The following is a 14,757-nucleotide window of genomic DNA, read 5'->3' on the forward strand; positions in this document are numbered from 1 at the left end:
CTTTAGGTGCCAATGCGGGTATAGCCCTCTCTTGCTATTTCGGATATGTTACCACCTACTAATCTGGCCTATTTAAATTCAGCCAAATAGCTAATTTTATTAAAGTCTGGAATTGTCTTGACAAATCGAAGCAATTTCCCCTGTCATTGGTAGAGTAGAGTAGCTATTGTCAAGATGGAAATTCTACAGCTTTTTATATTTTTAGTTTCTAATGTTCCCATTAAAATCCTGAAACACTTTCATGAAGTTGATGCATTGATTTGTTACTTTTTCTTAAATAATCAACAAGCTTTTTTCCATTGTAATTGTGTGTGGGGGGGGGGGTGTCTGGGGGTTGGCTTAGGTCTTGCCACACCTAAGGTTATATTACCAGCCCGCTTTATGGATACTATATCTTGTTTTAATAATACACTGATTACCCAAGTATTTGACAAATATCTTTTATATACGGTAATGATTGAGTCACGAATACATTTACCTTTTTTTTTTTACCCCTAAGATCTTTAAAGTGCCCAATAGAACTCTATATAAAATTATTTACACTCTTCATTTTGTAAGAAATAATTTTTTAGAGTATAATATCAGATTGTCACACTTTTCGGCTAAAGACTGCTATGGTCTGGGCCTGGATCTTTCAAGTCATGAACCCTGAAATAATGAAATGAATTCTTCTTTGAAGCCTTGGGGACAGAGATATCCAATAGTATAAAATGGCCGGGGCTACGGGTTCGCTTCTTAACACCTTGGCTGCTGTGGTTATTTTTCCCCTGTGCTGTAAAATTCTTGATGCCATATATTCATGACGAGCTCAGCTCGTCATCAGCACACGACCACCGACAGCATCGAAGGGGTTAAAGATTCAAAGTATGCTTCAACAGTTTCCACTTTTGGTTAATGAGAATGCTAACCTAATTGTAAAAATGCTATTTAAGTTTAATCTTGGAGGTTTTGGGATCTGGTATAGCTGCTTGTATCACATTGAACAAACCTCACTCCTTCCCACCCTTTTAATAGAACTGAAAATGATACTGGTAGTGGATTTACAATGCGCAAACTGGGTTTAATCATCTAATATAGTTATAAAGTGTTTAGAGCAGCCAATTTCAGAAGTCTGGAATGTTTATCAAGACTGCTGCTTAATTATCAATACGTTTTTTCCATATTTCCCTAATTGTTGGTTCAGATGTTAGCAAAATGGGCTGGGAGACTGGCAACGTGCTAATTTTTGAATCCACATTTTTCTTATTTAAATTTTTAATAAAATACGGATTTTTCTCCTGGCCCATTTATTATCATTTTTGAATATATAAGAAATAACACTGCTGTTTCAGGCCTGGAGTGTAAGTGTTTCAATGTCTTTTGCTCACTCAGTGAATCTACAACATTGGAAGCCTTCTGATATCCCACGCTTGGTACAAAGGCAGTTATAAAGGAATTAAATGAGATTTTTTTTAAACTAAACTTACGCAAAAAGGAACAATCAAGTGGCTACATTTTAAAAGCTGTTGCAGACGGAGCAACAGAGTAACCATATTTGTCACCTAACACTTTTTTTGCCATGAGACTCCTCATAAAAATCCTTAAGGACCCACCCTCCTCCTTGCCATTTGCCTCACAATGGCAGTTTATATTAAGCCAGGATCTTGAAGTTCTCTTAACAAATTATAGTAACTGCCAATACAGGGCATGGGGAGGTGGAGTTTCACCCTACCTCAAAGGTGCAGTGTCAAATGTTACCTCTGGAATGTTGCTGCTTATCTGGTTCCATCTCTTCATATTTTCTCTTTTTTCATTAAAAATTCATTGAGGGAAGAAATCTCACCCTCCCAATTTTACTGATTGACTTTTCTAATGAAAGAGCAGATTAATTTAGCTTGATGAATGTGCTCCAGGATCCTTCCATGGTGTGAGTAAACCATTTTATTTGTTTCTCAAGCTCTTAAGCATTCCTTGTTTGAAACAATAAATATTTCGACTGAATAACCATTTTTCAAAGTGTACTGAATTTTCTTTTTATCTAAGCAGTTGTTAGGGACCACAAGGAGAAATATTGGGTGTCCTCCTACTGAATATATTTGTTGTAACATTTGAACAACTGCCCATGATTCACTGAACTGGATTTTTAATCTTCTAATTTATGTCGGGATCCACCTGTTTTTCTGACTGCTCCTAGACCAATAGCCTTGGACTGTCTGCTCCCTTGTTAGTTCTTACGACTCCTCCATTACAAGGAAGATTGATACTTCTCCACTGTTCATCAGTGAACACGATAAAGCCTGATTAAGAATCTACACTTGAAAGGGATAACACAGACCGAGGTACATATTTATTTTTCAGGTGTATTTCCTAATACACTGGTTGCCTGTTTAAAGTACAGAATTGCTATGCCAGCACCTGATAGTGTTGCTTTTCCTGTTTGTACTTGAGTGTTTACAGTCTGCTTCTTAGGCGTGAAAGGAAGAACCAGTTCTTCCATTACCTGATTAGGAAAATGTGCACATTACTAATAAAGCTCCTGATTCTAGTGCTGAACAAGAACCTAAATATCCAAAGAAGACCTTGTATGTCCTTTCTCTAAGACTGTTTTTAGTACTTTTCTTGAGATTAGCTCCATCTGTTCATTTTCAGCAGTTATTTGAAATATTTTTAACTGATTAGTCCATTGCTATATGGACCTGGACAAGTTCATCTGGAGCCCTCCATCAAAATCCTTGGATGCCAAGGTCAACAGGCCCAATGGATTGCCTTGTATTAAAGACTAATCTTTTCACAAAATTTGCCATGGTTGGCTACTGCTCCATTAGGGAAAGGAAAATGTATGTTCCTCTAATATAACTTATGGACTAGGAGTCAAACGTGGGGCAGTATCTAGGCAAAAAATCTAACCAATCTCTTATCTTGGCCATAGGCAAATCAGCACAACTTTGATTAGTTACGGCCCATAGTTGTCGTCGTTTGTTATCAGAGGTTTTTTTTAATCCTGCCTGTGATGCAAGCAATTCACAACAAATTAAAAAGCAAGCAGAGACTAATGGTACCAGAATATCATGAAAGTGTGTTTCCCCCAAACCATGTTTTTATTGCATAATCTATATTCTTAGAAAATACAACAATATAGCTGTGGGTCTCATACATCACCTGGCGCCTAAGCATCCTATTTCTGTGCCTAAATACTAAAAACTATGTTCACAACCATGACCTCTGAAAGGAAAGCCCTATTTAAAGGACGAAATCCCATCACTCACCCAAAGGTGACATCATTCATCATCTGGGATCTCCTCTCAACTGTAAACCTAGTACAGTTGAGGGCTACAAACCCCTCAGCTACGAGGGAGGAGCTCTGGGATGTTTTTAATAGGTACCAACGGATACACTAAGATCTGTCAGGTGAAGAGTTAACTATCATTTACAGTGATGGGTGCAGTGCTTAGTGAAAAAAATGTGAAGTGTATTTAACAACTTTAATATATAGCCCATGGTTTCAGGAATAAAAACAGTGCTCGTGCAGTTTGAAAAAATAACTGCCGTTATCAAGTATGTGAGGGTTGGTCTACATGTTTCTGCTTCTGCGACCTACAGAGTATAGAGCATTCCTCAGGACCTATAATTTAAAGCTACTGCAAAAGGTGAAAAAGTGCTAAAAAATAACTTAAAAAAATTATGTAGTTACTGTTCACGATGAAACAGATACAACCTTACACAGCAGATCTACAAATTATGGACTGTAATATTTGTCAGATCTGTGTGAGAAAGAGAAAGCGGTATGAACATGGAAATTAAAATACAGTACTCATACTTGAATGGTGATAGAAAATTAGTCAAATGTACTCAATATTTCAACACTCATTGGTGAAAAAACTATAATTATAAATTTAATGACTCGCCCCTTTATGTATGGGTAGATCCCCTCACCTCTCCTGGCAACTGCTCAGGACGTGAGGCCCCGCTCTAGAAGAAAATCCATAAAACAGACCGCATTAAACACGCCAACAATTACAGATTAGGCTGTCAATTCCATGAAAATGTATAAAAACAAATGTCTATAGTCACTTGGTTCAATAGAAACCGGTTCATATCTTTTTATGAACTTGTATGTTGAACTATATGGTAAAGTGTTTTTGTATTTGAGATATGATGACTACAAATTATGCACTGTCCCAAATGACACTTTTAGAGAGACACTGTGCATATAGAGAATACAAACGTATTCGGACTCCCTTTTGTAGTAGAGTAAATAATATGGAGCACAAAGCAGTCACCATAGTACTCGTAAACCCGGCCTCAAAAATACAAACCGCGATAAATATGCTCACCACGGAGCCTGCAACAAAGCTGGCAAATATATCTAGGCTGAAACCCCGTAGATACCGGGACTATTGTTTAACTCTGTACACTTCATAAAGGTTCTTATAGCAACAAGCAATGTATTCATTATAACAACTCGGATAGAGAATGTAAAGCCTCCAGCTTAATTTCTTCAAAAGACGGATATTAATCGTGAGAAGGAAATATGGAAAATAAGGAGAGGATATTCCCACAAAGATTACAAAAGCGGTCTAATATTAGCCTGCTCACCTGTCCGTCGGTACCCCGGGCTTCACTGAGCCGTCATGGAGGTACTGGATGTAATAAGTCAGGTGGTATTTATCGTCATAGTAAAGGTCACAAAAAAGTGTAACTCTCGCTACTACCTATTTGGGAATTTTAAATTGTTATTGCTTAAAGCAATGTGCAGATGTATGAGCAACTGGTGGGACTAACGTAAGGCAAAAAAACACAGTACTAAGAGTCTGCATGGCCTTCCAAACTACATTAGCACTCGTTGGGTTCTGAGAGGAAAGGATAGATTTTGTGGTACAGCAGTACTCTCTGTAAATGGTTTTTCCAGCTTCCCAGGGGCTTCTAATTTGTTTTAAACACTACTGCTAGATACTCTGTGTTCTAGAGCTTGCTATTAGTAACCCAGCGCACACAGCTTTTAATAATTTATTATAGTACTTGAACACATGATTTGTGAACTACTCAACATGTATAAATATCCCTTGCTCAAAGGCATACCACTCTTAATAAACCGTTGCCAAGAAATTCACTTGCCTCATTGTCTTTTAAAAGACTTGTTATGTATTCTGATACTACCAGTTTCTATATTGGCTTCTAAAGCAACTTCGACATCATTACCCTAAATAAGAACTACGATTCTACTTTGATTTACTCACAGCCTGTCTGAGTATTTAGCGTTTTCCTATTTTAGTATGTCTATTAATATGACTTGTCTCCTTTTAATAATAGGTCATTCATATGCCTCAGTTCAATTTCCAAAATGGTTATCGCTCACCAAGTAAATGCATTGACCCCATTTCAATCCAAGCATATAAATGATCTTTCCTATAGAAATGTTATGTTCATAAAGTCTCACCTGACAACAATATACCTCTTGTTCCAAAGTCCCCATCATCAGAGCTCCTGCTTTGGTGTCTGCTTTTATATTAAGTATTACCTTTTAATGCTAATTCATTAAGGATTAATCTGACTTAAAGTAATACTTTTCCCACTGGTCCTCTGGATAGGTAGTGTGAGAAATTGGATACCTTGAGTTGGAAAGGTTTTGCTTCAGGGAGTATAGCTCTGTGGGTAGCTAATGTGTGCTGCTTGCATGCTTGCTGTGTACTCCCATTCTTTGTGGGAAGTGGAAATTGGCAGTGTACAGTCTTAGCGCACGAGAGATTTCTTTGGGTCCATGGTTTATGATGGTTTGGAGGTGCTAAGCAGTCTTTACAAATTGGCCTTGATGTGACAGACCCTACTGTATGCTGTATGGGTACTGGAGTTATGATATTCAAGTAAGCGTATGCCTAGGGTTCTGGCTTAGGCGATATGGATCCACCACTCATTGAGAGGAGCGTCTACGACCAAAGGTGGTTTGGGAAGAAGGGTCATTGCTCATTTGGGTGTTTTAGGCAGGCTAAAGCTACAGAGCTCTGGGTTTGGCCTGTTCCTTGAGGATAATTAGTCAGCAGTACTGGTGCTTTCATGGGGTAAGCCTGCAGCCTCAGCCTGCAGAGCAGCAGTTTCCCAGGGTTGGTGAGAAAATAGTTAAGCAGAACCAGTCACCCTCTTCCTCTCCTAATGCACCAGTTTCCCCAAAAAAATCTCTGCCCTTGGAGGTTCAGCCATTCTATTCTCAGGTGAGGGCTGGAAGTGTCCTCTTTGAAAAAGTGAAAGTTACATCGGACTAGTGGGTCATAAAGGTTGTTCACAAAGGTTATTCGCGTGCTCTTACATCTATGCCTTCTTAGTCTTCCAAGTGCTCCCAGCACCACTGAACACAACTTAATGCAGGGAATTACCACCTTTTTCAGTGAAAGGCATTCTTTAGAAAGTTCCTCACTCTGGTAGAGGAAATATGTACTATACATGTTATTTAAAATATGGAAGAAAGACTAAGGTTTACACCCTAGGGTAAATCTTCAGTTTTCGAGCAAGTGTTCATTTTTTAAGGTTTTTGGTTGAATGTCTAGAGGAGTTGCTGGGTTTACAAGCTGCCTGCTTTCACATACCAATAACATTCAAGGACAGGCAATTCACGAGGTTCTGGTGAGTAGCTACTACTGTCAGTTTAAGGTATTTCAGCATGCCAACCTGAAGTCCCCTGGGGTGTTTATCCTAGCCCTGGCTGTAAAGGTTGCTCTCCTGCACTGTCAGATGTTGCATCTGTACCTTTATTTTAGCTAGTGTCTTATCAAGTCCGTTTTCCCAGGGCTGATTTTAAAGCTCCTGTGAAATATCATTACCCTTTAACTCGTTCGCTGCGGGGGCTATTCCGGCGCAGCGCTAACAGGGTGGGGCGGCCGCGCGGCGGCCGCATGCTGGTGACAGAACCGCTTCGTCACCGGCCGCGGTTGGGCTGTGCTCGTGACGAAGCGGTTTCGTCATGGCCCGCCCCGCTCAATAGAACGCGCCGCGCAGGCGCGGCGGCCGGGCCATGACTGAACCGCTCCGTCATCAGCACAGCCCAACCGCAGCTGATGACGGAGCGGTTCCGTCATCAGCATCGAACGGGTTAACAGCTGCTGGGGTTTCTTATAAACGTGAAAAGATCACCTTTTCCCTTTCACATAACAGGCAGTCAAACGCCACTCAGGTGATGCTCAGCATGTGCCCCCTCTGCTTTGCTTGGGTGATTTTGAGACTAGGGTGTGATGCCTTCATTTATATGCCTGGATCTGTATTAGTACTTGATGGAACCAGTTTTTGGAGGAAGTGGTTAGAGAGAAACTTCTTACCTTCGTCTTTTATCCCAATGATGTTGATGAATGTCTCTCATTTCCTTTTTCAAGTGGTAGGTGTTTCTAAACCCAGAGCCTCATGTGTTGAATGACAATTCCCAATGGGAGGCCCACCTAGAAGAGGTGTTGACCAGTGACCTTTGTTTGTAGTAGGAGTTTTGATTACACATCAGTCTCTTGTAGCTGAGGGAATTAAGTTTGGAGCTTCAAGCTCTCCTTCATCAAATTCTTAGTCTGCAAGTATAGATATTGACAGGCAGCATGACAACTGTGACTTTTATAAACAAATGGGTATAAGTCTCCTTAATCCCTCTTTGCAATGAAACCGCAGATCGCCAATTATAACAAATAGACTAACACATTGGGTTGTGAGCAGTTCATTTAGCTGGAACTTTGAACTTGGATGCATATTGCCTCAAAAGGTTGCGTTTAGTCATCCATAAATGCACCTTCATCCCGAAGTTGATGCTCTTTTTCTTGTCTTTTTTTTTAACGTTTATTTATTGAAGGTTTAGTGATAATGTGCCACTTTGATACAGGATAGCGCCACTACGAGCTTGCAACACAGGGGGGGCGCAATTAAGGTGAGAAGTATGCAAAGTTTGGTATAACCAAGCAACATGGAAAAGAATCTGAGCTAAATAGCATGCCAGATCGATAGGTTAGTGACCGCACTGCTGTAATCTATAGCGCTCTGATTGTCTGTTCTTGGGGGATTTATATCCCATTCATCACCCTGATAAACAAGGAAAGCACCATGGGGAGGTGCGGTTTATGCATGGGAGGGGTAAGGGGCTTTGGGGTTGGGGTTGAACAGCGGAATCAGCGATAATGAAACATGTGAACAAAATTCAACAGAGCGTCACCAGGTCTGCAAAGCCATAGGGTCAGGTCACTGGTCTAGGATAGAATACCTTTCGTCCGGTCGAGAGCCCATGTGGAAAGTGTCGCCATTTATGCCATGATGGGGCCTAAATGGCTTCAAATATATGGAATTGGTTGGTGCTTATTTTTCGGTGATGTGAAGCTCTGCACGTCGATCTGTTGGTAATGAAAAGAAATGCCCTGGATTTTGCTTCATTGAGTGCAACTCTCAGTGGTCATTTGGTAAAAAGTTAATGGTGTGTATTTTAATGTGGCAGTATGCTTTTTGTTTACTGCGTTTTGCTTTATCTCAGCTGCCTCTACTTTAAAGAACACAAGGTGCCTTTGTGGTGATTGCCCTTTATTGGGCAAGAAGGTCTTAGTACCTCAATCTCCTGATGTGGAGACTGGACTCTCGGTTTCGCTTGTTCCACTGGAAGGTCTACTCTTTCAGCACAGTGGTCTTTTTACAACCAAGATTAGCTTTCTTGCTTGGAACCTGGAAGACTGACTCCAAAAAGGTATGATCTTCCTCAGGTGGTGCTATATGTGGTGGTGTGTGTGTGTGTGTGTGTGTGTGTGTGTAAAGTTTCCTCCTTCTAACATGAAGATGGTCTCTATTTTCTTCAAAATGTAAACCTGACAGTATTTCTTCCTTGAGGGTAGAAGATTCCCAGATTCGTCTCGGCACTTGATAAAAAGGGCCTCTGTGTGGGTGCATTTAAAGGTTAATTGGCAGCCATTTGGCCATGTATTTGCTCAATAAGAGGTCACTGTGCAAGCAGTAAGATTTTTCAAAGAGTTAAATATGTTTTCTCCAAGGTCCTTTGTAGTCCCCGATATGGATTTGAATCTTTTTTTTTCTTCTCTAATTTGCTTTCCTGTCGAATCTATGTATTAATGTTCTCTTAAATTTCTAAAATTAAAAACCTCCTTTTTAGGAGTAGTACTGCGAGGAGAGTAGGTAAATTTGAAGCCTATCTCGTTTCCCTCCTTTCACAACATTCTCAATCTACTTGCCCTCGGACTAAGGCATTTATTCATGCACAAGGTCATGCCGATTGATTTGTTTGGCATCTTATTACCATCAATTTTCTCTTCCACATCATTCAAAGGATGAGGACACGGTTAAATCTTATACTATCCCTGAGTCATTATGTTCATAGGTAGTCCTATTTTAGGCTAGATGACTTCTCTTTAGATTTTGAAGAACTATTTGAAGAAGGTAAGACTATTAAAAAGTGAATATTTTCACAGAAAGCAGATTGCGCGATGGTGGGTCTGGTGCCTGGGCTGAGTTAACAGATGAGCCAGGATGATTACTAACGCGCAACGTACAATTTTTACCAACATACATAGACCCTAATTACGATGTCTGTCGGAGTTGCCTCCAACCGACATCGCTGCGGATGAGGAACCGACCAACCTCAGGTCGGTGGTTCCGACACGGCAATTAGCATTTTTCAATGGGAGCTTGCGCAGCGGCCGAAACCGCACACAGCACAAACTCCCATTGTGACATGGAAGTTTTTAAACATCATTGCACTGTGCAGCAGGTACCTCATGGTGTCTGCCACAATGTGCAGGGATGTGAAGGGGGGCACAATAGGTGTCCCCCAGAGACACATGCGGAGTCCCGGGGGGGAATTGAGGAAGGGCCCCCCAAAGACACTTTCCGATAGCTGTTCCATGTCCAAAAGGCCAACATGGAATTGCTGTCGGAAAGTGCCATCATAATCCCGATGGCGAAAACGCCGCCTTAAGGAATTATGAGGCCTTTCCGACTGACTGGCGGGCTCCTTGAACCTGTGGAACAGAGTTGGATTCCGTGTCTGATTTAAACTCCGACTACTGTCATGGTAACGCGGCGGTCGGAGTTTAATCTACAATGTCGGTCGTAAAGCCTCCTTCCAGTGGTCGTAGGCTTTCCAACCAACATTGTAATTAGGCTCCAAGTCTTTCTCGCTCTTCCTCGTCTTGTACTATTATGTTGCTGTAAACCGCCCTAAAAAAGTGAACTAAGTACTGTGCAAAAGCCATCTGGCCTGTCTTTCCCATGCACAGATGAAATTGAGATAAATGTGGAGTATTTCTAGCCTTGCGCTGACATCCTGGAGAGTACACACAATTGAACTTTCTTTCCTTGTCTTTTTTTTGTATTTATCTATGCCACTTGATGCTGCTATTTATGAAACCAGAAACAACTTTTTTTTAAAACGGTCCACATACTGAGCTGTCAGACCAGCCAGTTGGGCATTGCCTGATTAAAGCATAGGCCAGTCCGACCCTATATCCATTAGAAGAACAAGTTACTTACCGTCATTATGATCTTTCAAGTGGATACGACGGCTTGCGCAGATTCTTTCCGCCTGCTGCTTCTCCCCGTATACGGATGATTTGGAAAATGTATTTAAAAAAGCTGCATTTCCTCTGTCCTGACGGAAGCCTTTAATAGGTGCAGAAACTGTTAAGTATAACTGGTGTCACAGGTGTTTGTAGCTCCCTACATGTCTGCATAAAGCAATTTCCGGCATCCACTTAAATATTGTATCATCCATTGTATGGCACCACGTGGTGCTGATGACCTGTGAAAGTTTCTGGATAGTCATAGGCCTAGAAAAAATTAAAACAATGGAGTCCGAAGGAGCCGTCATTTCAATCATAAAAATCACCCCTGATGGTAAAGAACTTGTTCTTCCATCTAGTGTTGACTGAATGATAAGCATAGAATGTGGCTGTTCAAGAGGCTAGTAATGGTGGCTGGAGGTTGTACAGCATACGCTTTCAGAGTTTTTTCCTGGAGCTGCTGCCTGCATGCCACATCTTTGTGGTACAGTGCCAACTTCTTTATAAAAATAAAATATGCAACGTGTGCTGGCATTCAATAATGTTCAAGTTGGGTGAACCTGCTCCTATTAGCTTGTCGATTTGCATTGGTATGTGAAAAAAGGGTAGTTGGGAAGGGGATTCCGAGAAGAGGAATAGCTTAAACCTTCCAGAGGTACATTTCACACTTGTTTTTTATGCATTTTATTACTAAAGTGTAGCAGCTTTACTGTTTGTCAAGGAGACTCTAAAGATACTTTTGGGTCTTTTAATTGTTTGTTTCCTTGGTCTGGACCCAGAATACAGATTTTCGTCTTTGTAACTGAATTGCGGACCTTGCCATCAATCAAGAAATGTTTGTGATTTCCTGTGGAGTCGCAGCTTGTGCAATTATGTGGCTTCAAATGACTATAATAGTGCATGATTGTATTCACTGGGAACTTATTAAACCTCACGGTCTAGTTCTAAGTATTCTTTAATGAGATAAGGCCATGCCATTGCGCTAAGCTGGCTGATTGTTTCGGTTTGAGTTTTCGTCTTAGATTCAATGTATTTTGTAGGTTTTTTTTTGGTGGATAAGGCGTTCAGGTGAGGGTTAGGGTTGCCTATTTGCTAATAAGGCTATATGGGGTCAAAATCTGAAAACACTTTATAGGTTTCTCGTTTATGGATTTGCCAAGTAGCACTTGAGGTTTCCTTTCATGTAGTAGATCCAGTATTCCAGTGGTGATTTGTAATTAATACATCCTTGTTGCATGGAAAAAAATTAGCTTTTGCAGCTGTTTATGGTGTTTCATAGTCACTTCAGTGTCTTCAACATCTGGCATTCTTCTCCAGTCAGGTATCCAATCGCAACGCCAGGCTATGCTTGTCAGCAGTTTGTGCTCCGACATGAATAATTCGATTCCTATTGTCTATAAGTCAACTTTCCGTTCTTTCTATCCATACGGCTATAAAAGCCTATAGGTATTGGTCCCCCAGAGCCCTTCTTGAATCGTGTATCGACTATATACCACAGTGGGTCTTGTTTGAACTTTTGAAAATGAATGGTAACATTAAAGCTTGTGGTTCATGTTGGAATAATGATTGAATGTACAGTTTTAATAAAAAAAAGTAGGTTTACTATTGTAGCGGTTTTCATGACCTCTTTCATGAAACAGTTTAAGAACCCTTGGTAACATTCTTTATTTTGCAGGTTCATCCTTCAATCCAAGGAATGTATACACAATCAACTAAAAGAGAAGCAAAAAGTAGCAGATGAGAAAATTAAAGAACTTGAGGTAAGCTTTTAGTTCATCATAACTGATTTTAATTTGCCAGCCCATCTTCTTAAATTATGTTTGTCACGTTCTACTTTTGATCTTAGCCTACAGTGGTTTGCAAATTGACAGTATTTTGCAAAGCAGTTTTGCTAAATGTGTTGCACTTGGAGGATTTTATGTTAAAATATAGCAGCAACATGAAAATCTCGCTATCTGTTCTTTTTCGTTTTCCTTACTGTAACTGGTATTCCCCATGTGTAGTCCAGTGTAAATTGTTCTTTGATCACCTCCTCTATTGCCGTAGCACTCGACCTAGGCATATGGGAGCACTGTCCCACAGCGAACAAGACTCGTGGTGGCAGGTGAGAGCATAGCTATACCCATAAAGAGTGAGCTCTGAATATTGTATGCCCTGTATATTCTTGTAAATAGTACGAGGGTTAGTGTGGTTACCAGACACCCCCACATTTACGCTAACTGTAATTCCTCTTGACTTTGCCTCCTATATCTATTCTTCTTTCAATAACCTCTTTATGTGTCAAGTATTGTTCTGTTAGACCGGTTTGAGTACTGGAACATCGTTTTACCCTAAAACATAGCTGTTTTGAAAGCTTGGGTGCAAACACGTATCTGTCCATATACATACCCAGAAACTCCCTCAAATGTGTTTAGGTTTTCATACGTCCATCCTTTTCTAAAGAAGCACTCTCTTTTTAGCCTAGCTACAACGGATTCTTGTTCTCTTGGCATTTCTTGTGCACTTCACCTGAATTCTACTCTGTGGTTTTCCTGTTTCCCAGCATCATTTAACTATCCCCTGGGCTTACACATACTTTATGCTCATTAGTTCTCACTGGCATCAATGGCAACTTTTGACAAATAGCCACATGATCTATTCGAAATTTTCGGATTGGAATTGACTTGTCACATTGTTTTAATTGTTTTGATGTTCTCGGTGTTAATAATATTGTCAGTTTACTGTTTGTATAAACTGTTGTCTTTTTTAACTGATTGATATTTTAATGTTTCATGATAATAGTTTATCTTGTGTACTTCTATGATTATTTGATGATCGAATAAAGTTTTGAAGTAAGAAAAAGATTATATTGGAGAAAATGGTCTTTTAACTTTTACTTCTGTTCAATAGTTTGCAGACAGAGAGGACCCAACAACATAACCTAATGCTTAAAAAGATTGTCATCCTGTTGATTCCAATTCCTTCATAGATGTAACCTACACTGCTAGCTTGACAGTGTTTGCTTCAAAAGTATATATTTCTTTTTTAATCGGTTTCAGTGATGCACCGATATTATACTGATCGCTCTATACTGCACTTGTTTTAAAAATATTCCTTGTCACTCGTGTGTGCCATCTTGAATGTTACATCCTCGATGTAAAAACGCAGGTGGAGTGTTTGCACTGTAATCTTCAAGTTAAATAGTGCAAGAACATTGCCCTTTTTTCCTTTTAATAATGGACTAGGCTGCACACTGGGAAAACGGGGTGCATTTGATTACTCTCCTTTTGGTAACCAAATGTCTCTGCACTTGTATGAAATGAGGGCATAGCTTTCCCATAGAAGGCACGTTTATTTTGCTGAGAGACTCAGCACGGTTAGCTGATTGCTGCTCTTTAGGGACAGGTGACACTGTCAGACGACCTATTTGAGAGGGGTTTTCAGGATGCCGCTTTGATTGACCTGGTTCTACTGCAAAATAAATGGCGTTGACACTGTACAAAGCTGCAGGCCCTGCCTTGAGAATTTGCTACAGCTCCACTGACGATGGATTTTCCTTAGCCTTCACTTCCCAGTTAAAATCTTACATTTTGTTCGAAATCTTTGATGGCATCAATATAGTTTTGATGTTTTATGGTTAATTTGTAAATTAGTTATGCTGTGCTATTGTTTCAGAGAGGGTTTTGAGAGAATTGTCTTTTCAATGTTACTTGGTCTGTGAGCATGGCGTTTATCGTTTGCTAGATCCCCTGACTACACATGAAGATTACTGGTAATCGGAAGTTGAATACCAAAGTACCTGCTACTGTCTCATTTAGTCTTTTGGGTCATTTTGGCCTTCTGCGTCATTTGTACATTTAATCGTTTTAGTAAGATTGCTCTCCTCTGGGTAGGTTGATTGATGACCCCAAGCATAAATTAAATGATCAGTCTTATTTAGCCATTATTTTTATCTTCAATTGAGCATCCTATTTTCGTCATGAGTGCCTACATTGGGGTCATCAACTGTACATGTGTTGCACCTCGAAGGGTTAGTTGCTAAATGCTTGTCTCTGCTTAGTAGTATATTCTTATAATGTAAAGACTGACAAAAAAGAGGGGTGATGTGTTAATGCTTCGATTAGTTACCAGTATTCAGCATTACATTCAGCATTCTTCTAACTCGTCATGGTAGCTAATTCCTCCCTCTTACCTTGTGGTGTTGTAGTTCAACTGCTGTGGCACTGCTGGGGTATTACAGAAAATGGCCAGGTAATTGTCTCCATTCAAATTAAGTGGCTAA

General features: G+C 40.2%; 1 protein-coding gene across 1 annotated transcript in view; it reads left to right on the plus strand.

Annotated features, from left to right (window-relative positions):
• The window catches only part of PFDN1 (prefoldin subunit 1), an 87,456-nt gene that overhangs the window by 33,102 nt on the left and 39,597 nt on the right, over positions 1-14,757 (plus strand). The window contains exon 3 of the mRNA XM_086928839.1: positions 12,172-12,256. Within this exon, the coding sequence (XP_086784965.1) occupies positions 12,172-12,256 (85 nt within the window). The remainder of the gene's footprint in view (positions 1-12,171; positions 12,257-14,757) is intronic.

The sequence above is a fragment of the Lissotriton vulgaris genome, chromosome 7 (assembly GCF_964263255.1).
Source record: "Lissotriton vulgaris chromosome 7, aLisVul1.2, whole genome shotgun sequence".
NCBI classification, from domain to species: Eukaryota; Metazoa; Chordata; class Amphibia; order Caudata; family Salamandridae; genus Lissotriton; species Lissotriton vulgaris.